The 24,347-nt window shown below is 45.8% G+C and overlaps 1 protein-coding gene across 3 annotated transcripts in view; it reads right to left on the reverse strand.

Annotated features, from left to right (window-relative positions):
• NBEAL1 (neurobeachin like 1) overlaps positions 1-24,347 on the reverse strand; it is a 190,157-nt gene that overhangs the window by 42,654 nt on the left and 123,156 nt on the right. For all 3 annotated transcript variants that reach the window (XM_029068756.2, XM_029068751.2, XM_029068752.2), the window contains 14 exons: positions 22,573-22,731; positions 22,055-22,214; positions 20,809-20,897; positions 18,697-19,269; positions 16,828-17,003; positions 14,174-14,327; positions 13,756-13,884; positions 10,782-11,087; positions 10,538-10,687; positions 8,377-8,534; positions 6,511-6,635; positions 3,822-3,948; positions 3,035-3,183; positions 222-355 (listed from right to left, as the gene is read on the reverse strand). In XM_029068756.2, the coding sequence (XP_028924589.1) occupies positions 222-355; positions 3,035-3,183; positions 3,822-3,948; positions 6,511-6,635; positions 8,377-8,534; positions 10,538-10,687; positions 10,782-11,087; positions 13,756-13,884; positions 14,174-14,327; positions 16,828-17,003; positions 18,697-19,269; positions 20,809-20,897; positions 22,055-22,214; positions 22,573-22,731 (2,589 nt within the window). The remainder of the gene's footprint in view (positions 1-221; positions 356-3,034; positions 3,184-3,821; positions 3,949-6,510; positions 6,636-8,376; positions 8,535-10,537; positions 10,688-10,781; positions 11,088-13,755; positions 13,885-14,173; positions 14,328-16,827; positions 17,004-18,696; positions 19,270-20,808; positions 20,898-22,054; positions 22,215-22,572; positions 22,732-24,347) is intronic.

Raw genomic sequence — 24,347 nt, forward strand, 5'->3', positions numbered from 1 at the left:
CAGAAATGAGCAGCCCCAGAAACACTTTGAAGGAACAAACTGAACAAAGCCTTTTCTGACGTTCTCACCGGACCTCGACCCATTCCATGAAAGGAAATACAAAAATGTTCTGCTCTAGGGAGAACCTGCAGCACAAAATGCCACCAAATCTTGGAAATGAGGCATCCTCCCAGTCCCCCACCCAGAGTTGGATAAGTATCCCCCAATATGCCTCTCCTTACCTCCTTTTTGAAATTGAGAAAGCAGTTCGACTGATCGATGAGAAAGATCTCCAGGGCAGACCTTCTCAGGTTGTATCGCCGCAAATGGATCTCTCGGACTTGAGGGAGGGGCCATTTGAAATCAAACCCTATCCCTGCGAACACAAAGATCTCGCTGACTGAAGGGTCATAAGCACCTTAGAAAAAAGAGAACCCCGGACAATTTTCTGGCAGCTTCCGGCCGAGGCATTTGCTCAGATTTCATGCCGTGTTGGAGAATCCTTTGGCTGAAACCGCTTAGTCAATGATACTAACCAGTCACTTCACTTCTCTGGGCCTCAGTTCCCTCATCTGTAAAATGGGGATGAAGACTGTGAGCCCCACGTGGGACAACCTCATTTACCTTGTACCTATCCCAGTGCTAAGAATAGTGCTTGGCATTAACAAACACCATTATTATTATTATTATTACTAATAGCGCATCTATCATATGCAGGGCACTGCATTGCATTTGTAAATATTTTTTACATTTCTCTCCCCTTCAAGCTCCTCGTGGGCCGGGAACACGTCGCCTCTTAGTTTAGTATCACTCAATCAATAAATGTGATTTTTTTTAAGTGCTTACTGGGTGCACAGCACTATACTAAACGCTTTGATGAGAACGATAGTGTAAGTAGACCTGACCCCTGCCTTCAAAAACCCTACAATATAGCGCTGGAGACAGGCATCAGAATAAGTAACAGGTAGGGGAAGCAACCAAGCATCCTCTAGACTGTAAGTTCGACGTGGTCAGGAAATGTTGTCTACCGACTCTGTTATGTTTACTTGCCCAAGCGCTTAGTACAGTGTTCTGCACCCGGCAAGCACTCAACAAATACCCCTGATAATGAGGATGTTGATTAGGTCCCGTTTAGAAGTGCTGGGAAAGTAGAGTGCGTACTTATGAGCTTAGAGGGTAGGACTAATTGCGTAATTGACGCAGTACAGAGGGAGAAGAGGGTGAGGAGGAGAGGGATTCATCTAGGAAGGTCTCCTGGAGGAGATAATGACTTTAATAGGGCTCTGGAGATAAGGGCAAGGTCCAGGCAGGAGGAAGTCAATAAGAGGACATTCATTCATTCAATCAATCGTATTTATCGAGTGCTTACTGAGTGCAGAGCTCTTTATTACGTGCTTGGCAAGTACAATTCAGCAGCGAATAGAGACAATCCGTGAGCGAGAGGAGCACAGTGAGTAGGATGGTATTAGAGGAGCGAAATGTGTGGGACGGGTTGTCGTGAGCGAGGAGTGAGGATCGGTAGGGAGGAAGAGAGCCAATTTAGCACCCTCAAGTCAACGGTGAGGAGTTTCGGCTTGAGGCAGAGAAGGATGGGAAACCACTGGAGACCGCTGAAGCGGGGGGGAAGATGAGCAGCCTCCGATTTGTGTTTTAGAAGAACGATCCGGGTAGCAGAGTGAAGTACGGACTGGAGAGGGGAGAAGCCGGAGGTAGGAATGCCAGTCAGGAGGCTGATGAAGTCATCGGGCGAGATACGACAAATGCTTGGGCAGGCACGGAAGCGGTTTGGATGGGAAGAAAGGGGTGCGTTTTGGAGATGTGGGGGAGGTAAAATAGCCGTCGTCATTCCTAAGGGCTTAGTAAAGTACATTGCATCCATTCATTCATTCATTCAATCATATTTATTGAGCGCTTTACTGTGAGCGGAGCACTATAAACACAAACACAATAAAACACATTCCCTTCCCACAACGGGGTAGACAGACATTAATAAAAACGAATACAGATACATACCTAAGTGCTACGGGGCTGGGTCGAGGGATGAATAAAGGACGCAGAAGGGAGTGGGAGAAGAGGAAAGGTGGAGCTTAGTCAGTGAAGGCCTCTTGGAAGAGATGTGCCTTCAGTAGGGCTTTGAAGGCGGGGATGGAGTAATTGTCTGTCGGATATGAGGAGGGAGGGCGTTCCGGGCCAGAGTCAGGAGGTGGGCGAGAGGTCAGCGGTGAGATAGATGATATTGAGGCACAGAGAGAAGGTTGGCAACAGAGGAGTGAAGTGAGCGGGCTGGGTTGTAATAGGTGAAGTGAGTGTAGAGCCCATTTAGACTGTGAGCCCATCATGGGCAGGGATCGTCTCTATCTGTTGCCGAATTGTCCATTCCAAGCGCTTAGTACAGTGCTCTGCACAGAGTAAGTGCTCAATAAATACTATTGAATGAGTGTTCAATAAATACTACTACTATACATCTGGGAGGATGCAACATGGGTAGATGACATCCCTGCTCTCAAGAGGCTTATCATTTAGTTGGAAGAGACGGACACAAAATAATTTACAGATAAGAGGAAGATATATGAAAAAAATGATCTGGGCAGCAGAGTGAAATGTGGAGAGGCTGGAAGCTTAAGGTAGCTGAACATCCTCCTTACAAGACAACTGGAAATATTCTGCAACTGCTCTTCACTTGTCTCTTACAAAGAAATGGAATAATTCTCAATACAAAGTTCAGAGTGTGTTTATTTTATATTTCTATTGACTGTCTCTGCTGAACCTCTTTCACCATCAGGAAAGAACATACCTATATTATAAATAAGGCCCGGTTTGAAGATACCCATTTGGCTCCCACGTTTGGCCTGTTTTTGGGTGGCGGTGTTTTTTTTTTTAAGAATTTATTCATTCGCCTTCTGTTTTCCATTACTTTCCCATTATTCTCTTAAAGCACCCTGTCCAAGCCTCATGAGTGACTGTAATTTAATTACTCCTGATTCATTGTTTTGTTTTGGCCATTTCAGATAAATTGAACAACTGAGAAAACGATCCATCTCCTAAATCAACTCACCGTCTTCTTTTTCAATGCTGCTGTCGTGGAAGTAGATGTGCTGAGTGGTGACTTCTAATCGGCCTGGGATCACGTCGATAAAGGTAATGAGTTCGCAGTCTTCCGACAGTATCAGTTTTTCTTTCTGACTCTCTTCATCCTTCTCATCTCTGCCGAGAGAAACCCGATACTTTCGCTCGCTCCAACGCAAAGGAACATCAATCTCCTCGCCCAGGGAAATGGGAAAACAGAACACCCACGAGTCAATGGTGTCCCACGACCAGGGTGTCCCTCACAAAATGGCGGTCAGACCCCCTCCTGGTGGTCTCTAGCTTTGGGAGGAATATCTGCCCCCCTCCGACCGGCAAACTCAAGAAGGTAAGATGGTGGTTTGGGTGGTGGGGATGGGGGTCCTCTCCCTTCTCCACTTCCATTCATGAATGCCTCCAGTGACTACCCTTGACTGGTAGTGTCCAATTAGGGATGGGGCAGTGACCCAAAGTAAAGAGATATCCGTTCTTTTTCTCTCTCTACCTTTCCATCTGAGGATGAAGGAAGGTTTTAAGAGGGAAGACAAGTTCGGTTTTGGCCATAAGAAGCTTAAGGCCCAAGTAGGCCTCGTGCAGTCCATGGATCAAAAGGGAAGGAAAATAAGGTTGTGGACATGTCACTCCCAAAATGATAAGTCGTGACTGGGGCCCGAATCCCGAGGCGGCCGCCCCCCTTAAATCCCACAGCAACAGTCCCGATTCCAAGGAAATGACCGTCTGCCCCACGAGGTACCCCGGCGCCTGACAATTCTACGTACGCGTTGGCTCTGGCTGTCATATCCTCTTCGGGAAGGTCTAATTGATCCTCTTCCACATCATTGACCTTGACCTGTTTCACCACCTCCAGAAGCAGTGACTCGCTAGAGAGCTGGGACTGCTGGACTCCTTTTGGGACACAAAGACCCCATCAACTCTAAGCCAAGGATCATTTGGATTCCATCACCCTGATGCCTGGGACTAACCTGGGACTGTCTGGGTCAATCAGTCACTCATATTTAGTGCTTACTGTGTGCACCCCACTGTACTAAGTACTTGGGAGAGGACATTAGAGTGCTGAATGTTGGCCTGACTCGATTATCTTCTTCAAACCATAAAGATTTCACTAATTTGGAAGAAAAGAATTTGTGTTGAGGTGAGCGTAGGCACGGAAAAGGATGAATGCTCAAAGAAGGCCCAGAGGAGGCATAAAAAAAGAAGTTTACCTGCTGATTTTAACCTCTCCCTGACCTGGGCATCAGAAATCTTGAAATTTAGGGGTTAGCAGCTGGATAACAATACCTGTTTTCCCTCCCTCTTACACTGTGAGCCCATGTAGAACAGGGACTCTATCTGACCCAATTATCTTCTATCCACCCCCCTGCTTTTTATAATTTTATGGTATTTGTTAAGCGCTTACGCTGTGCCAGGCACTGTACTAAGCGCTAGGGTAGATCCGAGGTAATCAGGTTGGAAACAGTCCCTGTTTCACGGAGGGCTCGTAGTCTTAATCCCTATTTTTCAGATGAGATAACTGAGGCACAGAGAAATTAAGGGACTTGCCCGAGGTCACACACAGCAGACAAGCGGCAGAGCCGGGATTAGAACCACCCGGGTCCTCTGGCTCCCAGGCCGGTGCTCTTTCCACTAGGCCACGCTGCTTCTACAGTGCTTGGCGTGTAGAAAAAGCTTAAGAAAAACCGTTATCCTCATCATTATTCTTCTAAGCAAGGCTCCTCCAGTTTCTAAGCCCTGTTGGGGGCAAAGAAAAGCAGGTGGCGGCCCCCCACCAACACTAGCTTCTAAGCGTTAACACTGCCTTGTACCCTCACTCACTTTTTATTCTAATCCCTTATGGTTCCTACCCCTCTGTTTCCCTTCCTCCTGCCCATTTTATCTGGTCCTGCCTTCTAGATTTTCACACACCCGTCTCTGACTGTATCCAACCCCTCCATCATCCATCCGGTTTACCCTCTGTCTCCTTTCTTCGAGAATACAGAGCATTTCCAGTTAGCAAAACGTACAAAAAACTCGATAGCGTGGCTCAGGGGAAAGAGCACGGGCTTGGGAGTCGGAGGTCACGGGTTCGAATCCCAGCTCCACCACCTGTCAGCTGTGTGACTGTGGGCAAGTCACTTCACTTCTCTGTGCCTCAGTTCCCTCATCTGTAAAATGGGGATTAAGACTGTGAGCCTCGCGTGGGACAACCTGATTACCCCAGCGCTCAGAACAGTGCTCTGCACATAGTAAGCGCTTAACAAATACCAACATCATCATCACTGATATGTATGAAGCAGTATGGCCTAGAAAACAGCACGGGCTGGTGGAAAGAGCACGGGTCTCGGAGTCAGAGGACCTGGGTTTTAATCCCAGCTCCATCGTTTACTTTCTGTGGGATGTCGGGCAAATCACTCGACTTCTCTGGGCCTCATTTTCCTCATCTTTAAAATGCATATTAGATCCTACTCCCTTCTACCTAGACGGTGAGTCCCATGTGGGACAGGAACTGCGTCCGACCTGATTATGTGGTATCGATCCCAGCGCTTTCTTTTATGGCATTTGTTAAGAGTTTACAGTATGCCAAACATTGTACTAAGCACTGGGATAGGTACAAGCTAATGAGGTTGGACACCGTCCCTGACTCGCACGGGGTTCGCAGTCTATCCCCGTTTTACAGATGAGGTCACTGCGGCATAGAGAAGTGAAGTGACTTGCCCAAGGTCACCAGCAGACAAGAGGCAGAGCCGGGATTAGAACTCAGGTCCTTTTGACTCCCAGGCCCACAGTCTATCCACCAGTGGCCTACCCAGTAGGCCAAGCTGCTTCTCTTGGCATCTAGCAAGTGCTTAACAAGTATCACAATTATAGCCCAACAACGGGCAGGGACCGTCTCTATCTGTTGCCGATCTGTCCATTCCAAGCGCATAGTACAGTGCTCTGTACACAGTAAGCGCTCAATAAATACTATTGAATGAATGAATGAATAATTATTATTAAAATAAAAGCCTATCCAGAAGATAAGAAATCAGCAGCGTGGCTCAGTGGAAAGAGCCTGGGCTTGGGAGCCAGAGGTCATGGGTTCAAATCCCGACTCAGCCGCTTATCAGCTGTGTGACTGTGGGCAAGTCACTTCACTTCTCTGTACCTCAGTTACCTCATCTGTAAAATGGGGATTAAGACCGTGAGCCCCACGTGGGACACCTGATCACCTTGTATCCTCTCCAGTGCTTAGAACAGTGCTTTGCACATAGTGAGCGCTTAACAAACAAATGCCATCATTATTATTTCTTTTTCATTTAACTACAGACACCTAGGCAGGTGCTTTGTATGCTGGGAGCTTCAGTGATATCCTTTAGTGTTGCGCTATGTAGCGATATAAACTATTAAATAGAAAAGGATGCTAATAATTATTCATTTAAAAGTGTGAAAATCCACATTACCGTGTAATTTCACGGTGGCTTTGGAACTCACCCAGATTGTCTCTCAGATCGCTGGCCTCTTGGTGAGTGTTGAAGTTGTAATTCTGCACCAATTTTAACCTCATGCGGGAATAGTTTTCAACAGTGGCGAGTTTCCAGTGAATAGGATTCTGTTTCCTAAAGGCAGTGGGAATATCCACGTGAAATCCACTTCACAGGCTGACAGACACCGAACTTCAGTGTGCTAATGAATTTGTGTTCACAAACAGACCTTCAGAGAGAAATCTTAGATGCCTTTATTAAAAAAGTCACTTAATTCACAAAGCTCGGGTGAGATTTGACTTAAACTGTTTCTAGGCCTTGCCCAATGAATGGCAACTTTTGAAAATAATCGCGCGAATGCCATCACCAGCATCCTGACCAGAAGTGGTGGTGACCGTTGAAAATAGGTCAGAAAGGGATGAAGAGAAGCAGCGTGGCTCGGTGGAAAGAGCCCGGGCTTAGGAGTCAGAGGTCATGGGTTCTAATCCCGGCTCCGCCACCTGTCAGCTGTGTGACTTTGGGCAGGTCACTTGACTTCTCGGTGCCTCGGTTCCCTCATCTGGAAAATGGGGATTAAGACTGTGAGCCTCAAGTGGGACAACCCGATTATCCCGTGTCTATCTCAGCGCTTAGAACAGTGCTCGGCCCATAGTGAGCGCTTGACAAATACCAACGTTATTATTATGTGGGAGGAGTTGGGGAGAGGAAATTGACAGAGACAGAACTGAGATGTATTGGCTCTGCTTCTCCACTGGAAGGGAGGAAAGGAGATTGGGAAATCTGGAGAAGAAAGCAGCCATCTAGCACCCCTTGCTATGGCTAGCCACTCGTTTTGCTTGATAATAATAATGTTGGTATTTGTTAAGTTAGAGAAGCAGCGTGGCTCATGGGAAGAGCACGGGCTTTGGAGTCAGAGGTCATGGGTTCGAATCCCAGCTCGGCCACTTGTCAGCTGTGTGACTTCGGGCAAGTCTCGGTGCCTCAGTTACCTCATCTGTAAAATGGGGATTAAGACTGTAAGCCCCACGTGGGACAACCTGATTCCCCTGTGTCTAACCCAACGCTTAGAACAGTGCTCGGCACATAGTAAGCGCTTAACAAATACCAACATTATTATTACTAAGCGCTTACTATGTGCAGAGCACTGTTCTAAGTGCTGGGATCGAGACGGGGTCATCAGGTTGTCCCACGTGAGGCTCCCAGTTAAATCCCCATTTTCCAGATGAGGGAACTGAGGCACAGAGAAGTGAAGTTACTTGCCCACAGTCACGCAGCTGACAAGTGGCGGAGGCGGATTCAAACCCATGACCTCTGACTCCCAAGCCCGGGTTCTTTCCACTGAGCCACGCTGCTTCTCGTAATAATGAGTCAGGTGCTGCTTCCACTGGGGTTCAAACCTGCGCGTAAAGCAGACGTGATAATAATAATAATGTTGGTATTTGTTAAGCGCTTACTATGTGCAGAGCACTGTTCTAAGTGCTGGGGTAGATACAGGGTCATCAGGTCGTCCCACGTTGAGGTTCACAATCTTCATCCCCACTTTACAGCTGAGGGAACTGAGGCACAGAGAAGTGAAGTGACTTGGCCACAGTCACCCAGCTGATAAGTGACAGAGCTGGGATTCGAACTCATGACCTCTGACAACCCAAGCCCGGGCTCTTTTCCACTGAGCCACGCTGATAACCACTACACTATGGAACCACAGTGTAAACTCGTCGTGAGCAGGGAAATGTGTCTGTTCATTAAGTTGTACTCTCCCAAGCGCTTAGTACAGTGCCCTGCACACAGGAAGCACTTAATAAATCCGACTGATTGCTCACGGAAGCTCTGCCAGGCACGTGACGTGGGAGAAGAGGGGTGAGGGCTACGGTCTTACCTTTCAGCCCAGGGGCCCTGTTCGCATGTCAGATAGAGCAGGGCTGCCTTCCACTGCCTCAGAGTTGCTACGCGTTGGCTGTTCAGTTGTTTAAGCATGCTGTTGTAACGCAGGTTTTCCTGGCGTGCTTTTCGGGTAAATGGCTCCACAAAACATTCCTGCAAGAATTACCAATGATAAATCATTTCCAGAGATCCATTTCCCGGCTCCCCACGGTCCGTGACATCGTGTTGTAGAACGGAGGTAAATGGGCTTACTGGGACAGCACCGAGAAAGGATGATTCAGAAGATGGCTACCTTTTTTTGTTTTTGTCTTATGGCATTTGTTAAGCGCTGATTGTGTGTCCGGCACCGCTCTAGGGCTGGGGCAGACAGAGTTAAGCAGGTCGGACAGAGTCCCCGTTCCGACTGGGGTTCAGAGTCTATGTAGGAGGGAGAACAGGTATTGTTCTATCACGTGGCTCAGTGGAAAGAGCCCGGGGCTGGGAGTCAGAGGTCATGGGTTCTAATCCCGGCTCCGCCGCTCGTCAGCTGTGTGACTTTGGACAAGTCACTTCACTTCTCTGAGCCTCCGTTCCCTCATCTGTCAAATGGGGATTAAGACTGCGAGCCCGACGTGGGACAACCTGATCACCCTGTACTCCCCCCAGCGCTTAGAACAGTGCTTGGCACACGGTAAGCGCTTAACAAATAGCTCCATTAATATTATTATCATTATTATTATTACTTCTCTATTGGGACCCAGAGGAGGCTGCAGCCCTTTGGAACCAAAGACTATGGCCAGAAGCCCTAGATACCGCTGCACTGACCCCTCTAAGCACTCTGACCTAGGGCAAGTTACTTAACTTCTCTAGGCCTCAGTTGCCCACCTGTAAAGTGGGGATTATCGGTCTTCTCCCACTCCCTCTTATATTGTGAGGGACTGCATCCGAACTAGAAGCAGCGTGGCTTAGTGGGGAGCCCGCGCTTGGGAGTCAGAGGTCGTGGGCTCTAATCCCGCCTCCCCCACTTGTCAGCGGTGTGACTTTGGGAAAGTCACTTCCCGTCTCTGTGCCTCAGTTCCCTCATCTGTACAATGGGGATTAAGACTGCGAGTCCTACGTGGGACAACCTAATTACCTTGTATCTACCTCAGCACTTAGAACAGTGCTTGGGACATATTAAGCGCTTAACAGATACCATCATTATTATTATTATTAACTAATTGTATTCTATCTACCCCAATACTAAGTACTACAATTACTATTATTAGGAAACATATCTTGCTTCTCTTGTATTCTCTCAAGAACGCAGTACTGTATACTCAGTATGACTGATTGACAACTGGGCTATAAACATATTTTCAGTGGAAGATGGTCAATTCTCCTTGGAGGCAGTCTTTAAGGAAAAATCACACCAAAAAATGAACTTTAAAAAACTCATTTTGTCTAATGGCCAAGATCATATTTTACTTTTGCGGACTCATCCATCAGGGACAATAATGACAAGGAGGAAGGACTTTTCAAAAAATATGTAGTAAAACATAGTATATCAGGCAGATAATTGCTCTCCCCCACTTCAAAGCCTCATTTAAGGCCCATCTCCTCCAAGAAGCCTTCCTGGACTAAGCCCCCCCTCCTCTTCTCCCGCTCTCTTCTGCGTCGCCCTGACTTGCTCCCTTCATTCATCCTCCCTCCTGTCCACAAAGCACATGTGTATAGCTATAATTGATTTATTTTTGTACATTAATGTCTGTCTCCCCCTCTAGACTGTGAGCTCCTTGTGGGCAGGGAATGTGTACGTTTGTTGTGTTGTACTCTCTTTAGCGCTTAAGTATATTGCTTTGCCCACAGTAAGCACTCAATAAACACAACTGAATGAAAGAAAAAACAACTTTCAGCTACTACAAAGGCGGGAACTGGCTCACTCTTAAAGGAAAGCATTGAGTGCACAAAAGTTTCCACTGTACATCAAATATTTTTCTCACTACATTTCTCAGAAGAGCTGTATGTAATCAGATGAATTATGTACCCATAATATTCTACAGAGAAGGTAATTCTGGGTACAAAAAAATTGCTCTGCAATTACACTCTGCTGTCTAAAGTTCTGACTTATTTGTACACTAATGATTAAATCGTCGTGAATATCTGCAGAACTAAATAAGAACCGATTAGGTTTTTACCTGAAATTTGAGTTTGCTTTCTCCTCCTTCTCTGTCTCGCTTATGCATATTTACCATTAAGGCTTCATAACAGTCTTTCCAATAGTTTGCCATGCTTTCCCGTCCATCACCGAAGGTGTTGGCTTCAAACTGCTTCATGTACGGAACAATCTGAAATGAAAGAATAACCCCCCAAAACTCAACAACCCTAGAACCACGAATGCTAACCTGACCGAAGAGGACGCCTCGAGGAGCCGCCACTTACGTATTTCGCGATGTAAACCTGCCATTCGCTGGATCTACAGTATTCCTGGAAGTCCTCAAAAAACGAGGGGCTACCGTTGGTGGGAGGTAGAGAGGGCAGGTGGAGGTTCATGAAGAGCAACTCGTAAATTTTAGACACTAGGGTCCGGACCAGGGGGATGAGGAAAGAATAGATTTCCGTTTGTTCCTTGATGGATCGCCTGAGGATGTGTTCCAGCTTCCCCAACAGGTAGCAGGCCTCGAACTGGTTCTCGATCACCTTGGTCTGCAGAAGGGTGTTGAGCTTGGCTGACGCCATGGCGCAAACCTGGATGGAAAACATATTCCGTGAGCAAGAGCTGACGAGGCAAGAGGTAGAAGCAGCGAGGCCTAGTGGGTAGAGCGCGGCCCTGGGAGTCAGAAGGAACTGGGGTCTAATTAATCCCGGCTCTGCCACTCTTTTGTCTGCTGGGTCACCTTGGGCAAGTCACTTCACTTCTCTGGGCCTCAGTCACCTCATCTATAAAGTGGAGATTAAGACTGGGAGCCCCACGAGGGACGGGGATTGGGTCCGACCTGATTAGCTTGTATCTACCCCAGCACTTAGGACAGTGCTGGACGCATAGCGAGCGCTTTACAACTAGCATCATTATCACCATCATCATCAAGAGGTAAACACAGACTGATGATGATTCCTGGCATCAGTTTTTATTTGTTCTTCAAATGGAGGGCTACAGGAGGGAGATGTTCAACCTCTCTCTTAGTCCCATGTGGGTCAGGGACTGGGTCCAAACTGCTTAGCTTCTTCCCCTCCAGAGCTTAGCATGGTGCTTGGCGCATAGTAACTGCTTAACCAATATCATAAGGATGGATGGTAAAGGCTCTATCCGGCCGGCTGGTGCTATTTGGCCTACTGGGAGTGGGCGATGCCTGTCAGTCAAAAGATTGTAATTAACCAAATCCCTGCCAAACCCAACGGCCTCTACTTCATCCCAATCTTCCTCCATCTCTCAGTTGCCTTCGACATTGCGGACCTCCCCCTTTTCCTGGAAACATTACCCAACCTTGGCTTCACTGACACTGTCCTCTCATGGTCCTCCTCCCATCTCTCTGGCTGTCGCCTCCCACCTTCTGACTGTGGGAATCCCTCAAGGTTCAGTTGCGGCTCCCCTTCGATTCTCCATTTACGCTCATTCCCTTGGAGAACTCAGTCGCTCCCATGGCTTCAAACTACCACTTCTAGGTGGACGACTCCCAAATCTACATCTCCTCTGCAGTCTCGTATTTCCTCCCGCCTTCAGAACAACTCTACTTGGATGTCCCGCCGACACTTGATTTTAGATTCTGTTTATCGTGATTATGTTGTCTCGTTTTTGTCTGTCTCCCGCGATCAGACTGTGAACCCGTCATTGGGCAGGGATTGTCTCTGTTGCCGAACTGTATATTCCAAGTGCTTAGTACAGTGCTTTGCAATAGTAAGCGCTCAATAAATACTATCGAATGAATGAATGACACTTCAAATTTAACATGTCCAAGAGAATTGCTCATATTCTCACCCAAAACCTGCCCTCCCCTTGACTTTCCCATCATTGTAGACAGCACCAGCATCCCCCTGTCTCACAAGCCCTTACCTTGCTGCTATCCTAGACTCAACTCTCTCATTCTACCCACATATTCAATCTCTCACCAAATCCTGTCAGTTCCCTACCTTCACAGTATTGCTAAAATCCTGCCCTTTCCTCTCCATCCAAACTGCTTCCGTGTTAATCCAAGCCTTTATCCTATCCCACCTTGACTACTGCATCAGACTCTTTGCTGACCTCCCCATCTCCTGTCCACACTTTGCTGCTGCCTGGATCATTATTCTACATTATTCACTTAGAACATCCTTGACAGGCCCTCAGAAAGCTCACCCTTCAAGAATACTGGTGTTCCCTTGTGAGATGGTGGCTCCTTTAAAGTAAGCATGTAGCTCTGATGCAGCACTGTGTACTGGAAAGCATTTCCCGCTTTGAGCTGCGATTCTGAATTGACATGAGCCGTGTAGTTCCCTACACGGCCATGCAGTTCTTAAAGAAAAAATGACCGGCTGGTTGAATCTGGGAGTCTTGCCAAAACACCAGTTGAAAGAAGAAATGCAATGGATAGTAACTGGTTGGTAGAGGTGGATTTAAAACATGGAAAATTTCCCCACTAATAATAGTGATACAACCAATAATAGTATTCATTAAGTGCCGAGCAGCTTACAAAGAGCTGGGGTCGATACAAGATAATCAGGACGGACATGCCCCTGGCCCACATGAGGCTTAGAGTCTATTCTGTGATTGCTTAGGTATGACAGGTGGAAAAGCTGACCCTGCCACAGGAAATGACATTTCCTGACAACAAATTTCTTGACAACAGAAATTGGACTTCATGATTTAAGGAGGAAAATGTCAATCATACCTCAGTGAATATATATGCTGAGGAAGAAGTGGTTCTTCTCCTGGAGCTTTCCACCTTCAAGATGGAATGAGTTGCCCTTCATTTTGCCATTTGGGGATTTGGTGAAAGATTCTATTTATCGTGATTATGTTGTCTTGTTTTTGTCCGTCTCCCCCGATTAGAGTGTAAGCCCCTCATTGGGCAGGGATTGTCACTATCTGTTGCCAAATTGTATATTGCAAGTGCTTAGTACAGTGCTCTGCATATAGTAAGCGCTCAATAAATACTATTGAATGAATTGAATGAAATGGAAAATGAGGCCTTGGCTCTTTGAGTGAAAATTATAAAAAAAATCCTCGAAAACAAGACCTTGGTTTCAGAGCAATACGAGACAATCCATCGGAAGTCACACCATTTTAATCAATCGGTCAACGGTATTTATTGAGCACTTACTGTATGCAGAGCTCTGTACTACGACCTTAGCACAATATAACAAGTTCCCTGCCCAGAGCAGCTTACAGTCTTTAGGGATGAGCTTCAGTCTTAGAGTTCACTGTTAGGTAACTACTAACCTGCAAGTTATCCTTCTCAATGAATCCAAGAAGCAGTTGGACTTGGACCTGAGAAAGTTTCACCCACTCTGGGCTCTCAGAATACCAGGCTGCCAAACTGTCAAAGAGTGGCATCATCTCTTCTAAAAGCTGGTACACAAGAGTGAGAGAAACAAAGGCATTTGATTTCAAAAACCAACATGTACTTCCCCCCAAAATTTACACAGCCACAAATCAGAAATCTTCAGTGTGTTTTTACAAGAACAAAATCCACAGAATTAATCTGATTATTGGTACGGTCAGCTCCACACATCCCATTTCCCTCATCTCTGTGGACGATCAAATTTTTATTAACAATGAAAAACAATCTCTCTCCCCACCCCGCTCAGGTTTCTCCCTGCCTAGGTATTAAGTCTTGTCAAGGTGACAATTTCCATACCTTTTCACTCCACAGGTTTGTGTTGACAAGTCCTTCGGCCTGGAGAAAATCCTGTACGATGAGCAGAAGTCGATACGCATTTTCAGCATTTGCGGCGCTGACTTTGGTCTCCCTGTTTTCTGAGACGGCCCACTCCAGCATCTTCTCTAGCAAGCTGAATGGGATACAAAATCTCTTTAGCTTCCCCACTACCGGTCCAAAGAATGAGTTGGATTTGAACATTTAATTACTTGAAGGCTTTTGACGTTAAATTGGAAACCCACGACAAAATGAACAAAAACCATCGAACTGCCCCTTGCACATTGTAAAACAATGACAGAATTGGACGGTTTTCGGGTCCCTATGCGCTTTGAAAATTAGTCCCCAGGGAGCTGAGTGGCTCTGTTGGGTGGTACTACGTTAGACCACCATAATCTTACGGAGAAGGTCAGGGCTTCAGAGAGCCAGGAAACAACATTTTCTTGACACACAGCTTTCCCCACAGCTCATTTGCCGGAGGCTGAGACTGCTTTGAGAGGCTCCATCCATGCCTGTGTCTGCCGGCATATTAACTTGGAGTACAAGTTTGAAAGTGTGATTTGTCAGAGTTTCCGGTCCTTGGGCTGAGGCAAGATAACACTCTCACGCAAAGGTGGAACTGCTTCAAAGGAGCCAAAGTCCCCAGGACTTGAAGCAGCAGGGCCATTCCCTTACTCTTCCTGAAGTATCTTGGATTTATTTATTTCCTCCCAGTAGACTGTAATTTCTCTGATGGAAGAGGGCCCATCTTTTATTTCTACTGTACTGTATTATTACAATGGTTATTATCATATGATCCAAAGTAATAATAATGATCATCGTGGCATTTTTAAGCACTTGCTATGGGCCAAGCACTGTTCTCATTGCTGGGATAGATACAAAGAAATCATGTGAGACACAATTTGTGTCCCACATGGGGCTCACACTTATTGAACCCCATTTTAATCAGCAGATCAATCGTATTTATTGAGCGCTTATTGTGTGCAGAGCACTGTACTAAGTGCTTAAGAGAAAATGATATAACAGTGTTGGGAGAGACACTTCTGGCCCAAAATGGGCTTACAAACTAGACAGGAGAGAATACACAGATGGTAATTAGCTTGATTCCCAACTGATGAGGTTCCTTGTACAGTGTTCAGCATTCAGCTGGCACTCAAATGCTGCTGGTGAGGACGATGTCATTGATTTTTTTTTAATGGTGTTTGTTAAGCCCTTACTATTTGTCAGGCACTCTACTAAACACTGGGGTAGACACAAGATAATCAGGTCGGTCCCACTCCACGTCCCACATGGGATTCAGTCTTCATCCCCATTCTACAGATGAGGTAACTGAGGCACGCAGAAGTAAAGTGACTTGCCCAAGATCACACAGCATACAAGTGGCGGAGCCGGATCAGAACCCAGGCCCTCTGACTCCCAGGCCCATGTTCTTTCCACTAGGCCATGCTGCTTCTCCACTCTTTATTTAATAATAAATTCTTGTTTATTTGATCGTATCTAATAATAATTAGGTGATTTATTAAGAGTTTATTATGAGTCAAGCACTGTTCTAAGCCCTGGGATAGATAAAAGTCTTTGTCCCAGTCCAGGTAATTTGCTCATTTACATTTATTACTGATATTTGTTTTCCTATACTTTCAATGAATCTAAACCCAGCAAATTACACTCATTTATCTCCCTTTTATGCTCTTCAAAGGCAAATTCTTCTGTTTTCTAGACACCTGGTACAGCGCTCCGTTCTCAGGATATGGATATTGATTCTGTCTTAGGGAAGCATTCTGCTCCCCGGCTTTACTGTGGTCTTGTCCTGACCACTTATGGAGAGTTGGTGCTAACCAGCCTCGACTCATATCCAACCGGGCACGGGGCCCTACAAGCCCCTCGAGGGTCAGAGATCCTACTGAATTCCCATCTGTGTATTCTTAGACTTATATATTCTTAGGCTGTGACCCCATATGGTTCAGGGACTGGGATAAATCAGATTCTCTTGAGAAGCAGCGTGGCTTAGTGGAAAGAGCCCGGGCTTGGGAGGCAGAGGACGTGGGTTCTGATCCCGGCTCCGCCGCTTGTCTGCTGTGCGATCTTGCGCAGGCCACGTCACTTCTCTGTGCCTCAGTTACCTCACCTGTAAAACGAGGATTAAGACTGTGAGCCCCACGTGGGACAAACTGATTACCTTGTAACTGCCCCAGTGCTTAGAAAAGTGCTTGGCACATAGTGAGCGCTAAACGAATACCATAATAATTATAATTAATAATGTGATCAATCCGTGGTATTCACTGAGGGCTCACTATGTGCGGAGCACACGATCCCTCCCCACAGGGTGTTTACAGACTACAGGATGTGGAGGGGGGATGAAAGAGCAAACTACGCGGGAGAAGAGACCAGCAGCTTGGATTTCAGTGCCTGGCGAAACAAGCGAATAGCAGGGTTTCTATAAAATAACAATTGATGGTGTGTAGAAAACTAGAATATTGGGGCCCACCCCATTACTTACTTTGACAATTCACCTGAAACATCAACAAATCTATGGATTTCCGCAATTTACACCTAATAGGAAAAAAGACTTTCAAGAAGGCAAGAATTTCTTCAGCTCCGTTCTTATACAGAGGGGAACCGGCGACTTGACCACTTACTTGAGTTTGATTTCATCTGAAGGTCGCAGAAGCTCACTGGAGATTCCTGGTTTAGTTAGCGCAGAAAAGACTTGTCCCCTCTCAATCCAAGCAGCAGCGTCAGACTTTTCCAATCCTTTACACATGACATAGTACAGGATATTTGTCAGTATGCGCAGAAGCTCGTCTTCACATCCCTAGGAAGAGGGATAAAATGTGGCTTTAATAATTATTATATATATTATATATTATACAGATTATATTATATTTTATTATACTTATTATTAATAACAATAATAATGGTATTTGTTAAGTGGCTACTATGGGGCAAGCACTGTACCAAGCACTGGGGTAGACTGAAGCTCAGAATCTAGGTAGTTACAGCATGTACATTTTGTATTTTCTGGAGGCTTTAGGTTCTGCAGGCTGACTTGAACTGGGTAAATGAGAAATGCCTATTCTGGTCCACGTCAATTCATTCATTCATTCAACAGTATTTATTGAGTGCTCACTATGTGCAGAGCACTGTACTAAGCGCTTGGAATGTACAAATCGGTAACAGATAGAGACATTTCCTGCCCTTTGACGGGCTTACAGTCTAATCGGGGGATACAGGCAGACAAGAACTATGGCAATAGAGTCAAGGGGATGAACATCTCATTAAAACAATAGCAAATAAAGAAGAATCAAGGCGATGCACATTTCATTAACAAAATAACAAAATAAATAGGGTGATAAATAGGGTAACGCTAGGGTAACGTCAATGATCTATCCAGCCTAAAGTTCTCTCTCTGACAGAGATGACAGGGAGGAGAACAGTGTGATATTATCCCCCTTGACATTCACCTCACAGTGAGAAGCAGTGTGGCTTAGTGGATATAGCACGGGCCTAGGAGTCGAAGGACCTGGGTTCTAATCCCGGATCCTCCCGTGTCTGCTGTTTGACCTTGGGTCTCACTTTTCTGGGTCTCAGTTATTTCATCTGTAAAATGGGGACTAAGATTCTGAGCCCCATTTGGGCCAGGGAATGTGGCCAACTTGATGAACTTGTATGTACCCCAGAACTTAGAAATCTGCTTGGCACACAGCAAGCACTTAACAAATACCGTAATGATAATTATTATCTTCATTACTTCCTGATCAGGGCAGCATGCCTTAGTGGAAAGAGCACAGGCTTGGGAGTCAGAAGTCGTGGGTTCTAATCCCAACTCCGCCACTTGTCTGCTGTGTGACCTTGGGCAAGTCACTTAACATCTCAGGGCCTCAGTTACCTCATCTGTAAAAATGGGGATTAAAAAATGTGAGCCCCACATGGGACAATCTGATTACCCTGTATCTACCCCAGCACTTAGAACAGTGCTCTGCACACACTAAGCGCTTAACAAATACCATAATTACTATGATTATTATAATTCATTCATTCATTCAACCATATTTATTTAGTGCTTACTGTGTGCAGACCTCTGTACTAAGCAGTTGGGAGAGCATAATACAACAATAAACAGACACATACCCTGTTCCAAAACGAGCTTACAATCTGGAGGGGGATGGAGAGGGAGATGGTGTAAGGCGGGGATATGATGTCCCCTTGAAGCCAGAGAGAGAGAAATATGGAGAAGACATCAATCAATGGTATTTACTGAACGCTTACTGTGGGCAGAGCACTGTACTAAATGTTTGGGAGAGTACAATAGAGCTGGCATACAAGTTGTCTACTTGATTTTTGAAATGCTAATCTTAACTAGCAAACCAAAGAACAACTGCTTCATTAGTTAAGGGTGGTCTCAACTGCTAATTCAACTGCCTTTTCTCTTAGGGTGCCAGAAGGATTAAAACAGCTTTAGAAATGACTGAAAACCCATCTGCTCAGGAGAGAAGGATTTTTTTTACCTCTGAGCTCTCAAATAATAAGAGGTCATCGCCGAATCCCAGATCGTCCGTGACGCCGGACTCTTTTTCAGGTTGCAGAGAAAAGGGTTTCGAAGACTCTACTGGTGACGGTGTGCTAGGCAAACTGTCGGGTATCTGACTTCCACTGTCGCTCAATTCATAGGAGTCTATTCCGGTGAGATCTAAGCTCAACTGAGAAGGATTATTATGCCACAACTCTTCTCGGTCCTCTGATCTGTAAGGCGTCTCGGCTCCGGAGTTATCGTCGACCAACCCGTGAGCGTTTGAGTCCAAGGAGGTTCTGTCTTCCAAGGACCACCGATCCAAGGACACGTTAGTTGAGGTAAAGCTGCCGGTTTTTTCCCGATCTCCCTTTTCAGAGCAATGCTTCTGGAGGTCTTCGACAGTAAATTTTTGGTCTTCGTCCTTCCCGGGATCGGTTCGGCTTTGCTTGAGGGTGTTTCTGGTTTCAAATTTTTCTTTGAGGAAAAGTCGAACCAGGGTCTCCTGCCAACCCACTTGTTGAGAGATCTGCTGGGCTGCATCCGGTTGCAACTGCAAAATCTGTAAAACCTACAGTAAAAGCAAGAACAAACTCTAAAGAACAGTAAACAGAAGTTTGGAATGGGACTGGCCATTCCGTAGTAGCAAAAACCATTTGACAAATACATTCTGTGAAAATGGTCAATCTTTGCAGTTTAAGCATTCGATACAATTTTGACTTACCAGAGACTAAACTGAGCACCCCACTAAGATTGCTGTGTGTCAGAGATGATAACTAAGTGAAGGGTTTTACTGTCACGAAGTGTTCACTGACAAATACGACTTGGGATACGTCCACCATGTGTTATATATCAAGAAAACGAATACGTCCGGACAACCTTGGTGATGTATTATGAAAATTGATCATCTAATTTTCTAAGAAATAAGTTTAGTCAAAGCTTACTTTCACAAGCACAGAGAGATCCTTATCCTATAAATTAACTGAAAATGTTGATTCCAGGAAAGGAGGGCCTTAGCTGAATTAAGCTACATATGTTATCATGATTTCATGCTCCTCTAAAGTACCCCAAATGGCCACTCGACTAGTGGCCTGTGGACTGTAAGCTCTTCGTGGGCAGGGATCCCAACTCTATCGTGCCAGACTTTCCCAAGCGCTGCCTACGGGGCTCTGCACATGGTGAGTGCTCAATAAACACCACTGATTGCTAAAACAGAAATACCACCCAATGGATGCTTGGAAGTACAATATTCTGGGTGCTCCCCTTCAAACCTAACTGCACAATCAAGGAGGTACCTTCTAACATTCCTAACCTCTAGTAACCTATAATAGCCCCTCATATATGAATATATCGAACCCTTTAGTGAACAGATTGATATTTTCGGCTTTCATATCTTCTTGTTGCAATGAATTCCAGACATGCAAAATGTACTTATTCACAAAGTTGCAATAAATAAATTACAATAACAAAAAATATTTAACCAGACAGTGAACACAACTGTGTCCACTTCATAAGACCATTGAATACCCAAGAATCAGACCTTGTCGGAGCAAAAATTCTCTATCTACATATCATTTTACCACGGATGACTTTAAAACACTCCTTGGATATCAATATACAATCTCCTTCCCCACATACAAAAATGCTTCCTTTTCAACTACTATTTAAGGTGCTTTTTATTAAAGATCCAAAGATAAAGTAGAGAGCAACAGAGGCTCCTCCTAACAAGTCCAAGATTTGATCTATATTGATTTAAGTATATTCGGAAATCCTGAAATTGGCTGGGATCAAATCAATCAATCAATGCAGAAAAACTTTAGGGTTCATATTAGCTGATTATATTGCTCATCAGCTGACTTTTTGCCTAGCTAATTATACTTGTAGAGTAAGCCCATCACTATAGCATTAAATCCTCTAGGACAAAAGGAAACATATGTAATCTGAAAGACATCCTTCTCAAAGTAATATCCTAGCACCCCTACACTTCTTTCAACTAATTTCACTAAATTCCAGGGAGCCCAGTGTATAATGAACAATTCCTTTATCAGTGACATGAACAAAATGAAAGTTTATGTGCCTTCAAAGGCTGCTTGAAAACAAGTGTACCAACCTTTCTGCAGATAGCCACCCTGAAATTTACAGCTGTTCGATGGGACAAATATATGATGGCTAGAAGGTCTTTGAAATTCACAACTGGGTCTGTGGGTAGAACAAAATTACATACTTTAAAGGCAGAACAACTGCAGCAAGGAACCACAGTTTTACAGGGATGAAAAATGTAGAAATGGAAACTACCAAAAACCAGAAAATGAGTTTAACGTGTCGCTACAAGAACACAAGATCCTTTAAGATGGGAGGACAGGGTCTCTGTATGTATTCCGTACGATGCCCTCTTGCTGTGCAGGTGCTCGATGGCCCTTCGTTCCTGACTAGAAAGAATACCACACTTTGGGAAAGAATTCATTTATTCATTCAGTTGTATGTCCTGAGTGCTTTGTGTGTGGAGAGCACTGTACTAAATGCTTGGGTGACTACAATATACCAATAAACAGACACATTCCTTGTCCACAATGAGCTTACAGTCTAGAGGGGGTGACATACATTAATAAAATAAATAAATTACAGATATGCACATAAGTGCTGTGGGGCTGGGGGTGGGGGGGATGAATGAAGGGAGCAAGTGAAGGCGATACGTAAGGGAGAGGGAGAAGAGGAAAGGAGGGCTTAGTCAGAGATGGGCCTTCAATACGGCTCTGAACGGGGAGAGAGTAACTGTCTGTCAGTTTCGAAGATGGCACGTGTTCCAGGGCAGAGGTAGGACGTGGGCAAGAGGTCGGCCGTGAGAGCGACGGGATCGAGTTACAGCGAGTAGGTTGGCATTAGAGGAGCGAAGTGTGCAGGCTGGGTTATAGTAGGAGAGGAAGGAGGTGAGGTAGGAGGGGGCAAGGCGATGGATTGCTTTAAAGCCAATGGTGAGGAGTTTTTGTTTGATGTACAGGTGGAAGGGCAACCGCTGGAGTTTCTCGAGGAGTGGGGAAACGGCCTGAACCGGGCAGCAGAGTGAAGTACGGACTGGAGCGGGGAGAGACAGGAGGCAGGGAGGTCAGCAAGGAGGCTGATACAGGCGAGGTAGGATAAGTGACTGGATTAATGTGGTACCAGTTTGGGTGGAGAGGAAAGAGGGTTTTAGCGATGTTGTGAAGGAGGAATTGACCCTTCGCTTATAAATCTGAGTCATTTCAAAAATGGAACTGAGCGAGAAGCGCTTTAAGGTACAGTCAATACGCATCAAATATACTTTTAACCACATTCATAAACACAACTAGAAAACACACCATTACGCTTATTCATCATACCTGTATTGAGGACTTGATTAAGAAGGCTTTTTATAAGCGAAATATGAATCGGTGCTTCATTCAGAAGGAGTCCCAGCCCAGAGTAACCCACTTCTCTAAGTCTGATTCTCTGCTTACTCCGTTCATATACTTTAGTGCATTTCAGCATCTGCTCCACAATCTGTAACAAATGTAAGTAGAAACGGCATTTAGTAAGCACTTACTAAGTGCGGAGCACTGTACGAGGCGCTGGAAATTTGATGCATCACGGCAGTGTTTTAAAAATGTTCCGTTCTGCTCCCACAGGAAAACTAAAATTCTCAATGTTCCAACTTTAGAATCATGAAAAAGAATATTATCATTTTCACAAACCTGATGATTAAAATGATAGACTGACACTAATTTTAAGCTAACCCATGTTCGAAACAAAAGAGTAATCGATTCCACAAATACATCCTAAATAAATTCAGACTGATTCTAACTGCTTAGTCATATTTAAATTTCAGACAATATCAATGGAAGGAGGCATATTTGCGTACCTTAAAAATGAGTTCTCTTAGTCTGTCGGAGTATCGTTGATTTAACAGCAGGGCATAGAGGATATCAGCGTTTCCTGGCTCAAAGAGCAATAAAAAAAGCTGATCTCGAGTAGGGCTGGTGTGAAGCAGGTTGAAGAGAATATCCAGAATCCCACAAAGCTTGAAAACAAAAAGCAGAAGTCACACCTCAACAAAACCGTCATCTTGGCAAAAGTTACTAAACTAAGCCCTAGCGAGAGAACTTCTCTAAAAACCAGATCTACATCTCCGCCCCTGTCCTCTCCCCCTCCCTTCAGGCTCGCATCTCCTCCTGCCTCCGGGACGTCTCCACCTGGATGTCGGCCCGCCACCTAAAACTCAACATGAGCAAGACTGAGCTCCTCATCTTCCCTCCCAAGCCCGGTCCGCTCCCAGACTTCTCCGTCACCGTGGATGGCACGACCATCCTTCCCGTCCCGCAGGCCCGCGATCTCGGTGTCATCCTTGACTCGTCCCTCTCGTTCACCCCACACATCCTATCCGTTACCAAGACCTGCCGGTTTCACCTCTACAATATCGCCAAGATCCGCCCTTTCCTCTCCACCCAAACGGCTACCTTACTATTACGGGCTCTCGTTATATCCCGGCTAGACTACTGTGTCAGCCTTCTCTCTGACCTCCCTTCCTCCTCTCTCGCCCCGCTCCGGTCTATTCTTCACTCCGCTGCCCGGCTCATCTTCCCGCAGAAACGATCTGGGCATGTCACTCCCCTTCTTAAACAACTCCAGTGGTTGCCTATCGACCTCCGCTCTGAACAAAAACTCCTCACTCTAGGCTTCAAGGCTCTCCATCACCTCGCCCCTTCCTACCTCTCCTCCCTTCTCTCTTTCTACCGCCCACCCCGCACGCTCCGCTCCTCTGCCGCCCACCTCCTCGCCGTCCCTCGGTCTCGCCTATCCCGCCGTCGACCCCCGGGTCACGTCCTCCCGCGGTCCTGGAACGCCCTCCCTCCTCACCTCCGCCAAACTGATTCTCTTTCCCTCTTCAAAACCTTACTTAAAAATCACGTCCTCCAAGAGGCCTTCCCAGACTGAGCTCCTCTTCCCCCTCTACTCCCTCTGCCATCCCCCCTTTACCTCTCCGCAGCTAAAGCCTCATTTTCCCCTTTTCCCTCTGCTCCTCCACCTCTCCCTTCCCATCCCCACAGCACTGTACCCGTCCGCTCAACTGTATATATTTTCGTTACCCTATTTATTTTGTTAATGAATTGTACATCGCCTTGATTCTATTTAGTTGCCATTGTTTTTACGAGATGTTCTTCCCCTTGACGCTGGTTAGTGCCATTGTTCTTGTCTGTCCGTCTCCCCCGATTAGACTGTAAGCCCGTCAAACGGCAGGGACCGTCTCTATCTGTTGCCGACTTGTTCATCCCAAGCGCTTAGTACAGTGCTCTGCACATAGTAAGCGCTCAATAAATACTATTGAATGAAACCAGCAATTTACATTACTTTAAAGAAGCCACGGGTGCCCCACAGGGTGTTAAGCGCAGATTGGATTTGGGGTATCAATCAGTCCTATTAATTGAGCGCCCACCGGGTGCCAGAGCACTGTACTAAGCGCTTGGGAGAGCTGGAGTCAAGAGAAGCAGCGTGGCTCAGTGGAAAGAGCCCGGGCTTGGGAGTCAGAGGTCATGGGTTCTAATCCTGACTCCACCACTTGTCAGCTGTGTGACTTCGGGCAAGTCAGTTGACTTCTCTGTGCCTCAGTTCCCTCATCTGGAAAATGGGGATTAAGCC

This window comes from Ornithorhynchus anatinus, chromosome 7 (assembly GCF_004115215.2).
Source record: "Ornithorhynchus anatinus isolate Pmale09 chromosome 7, mOrnAna1.pri.v4, whole genome shotgun sequence".
In the NCBI taxonomy this organism is placed as follows: domain Eukaryota; kingdom Metazoa; phylum Chordata; class Mammalia; order Monotremata; family Ornithorhynchidae; genus Ornithorhynchus; species Ornithorhynchus anatinus.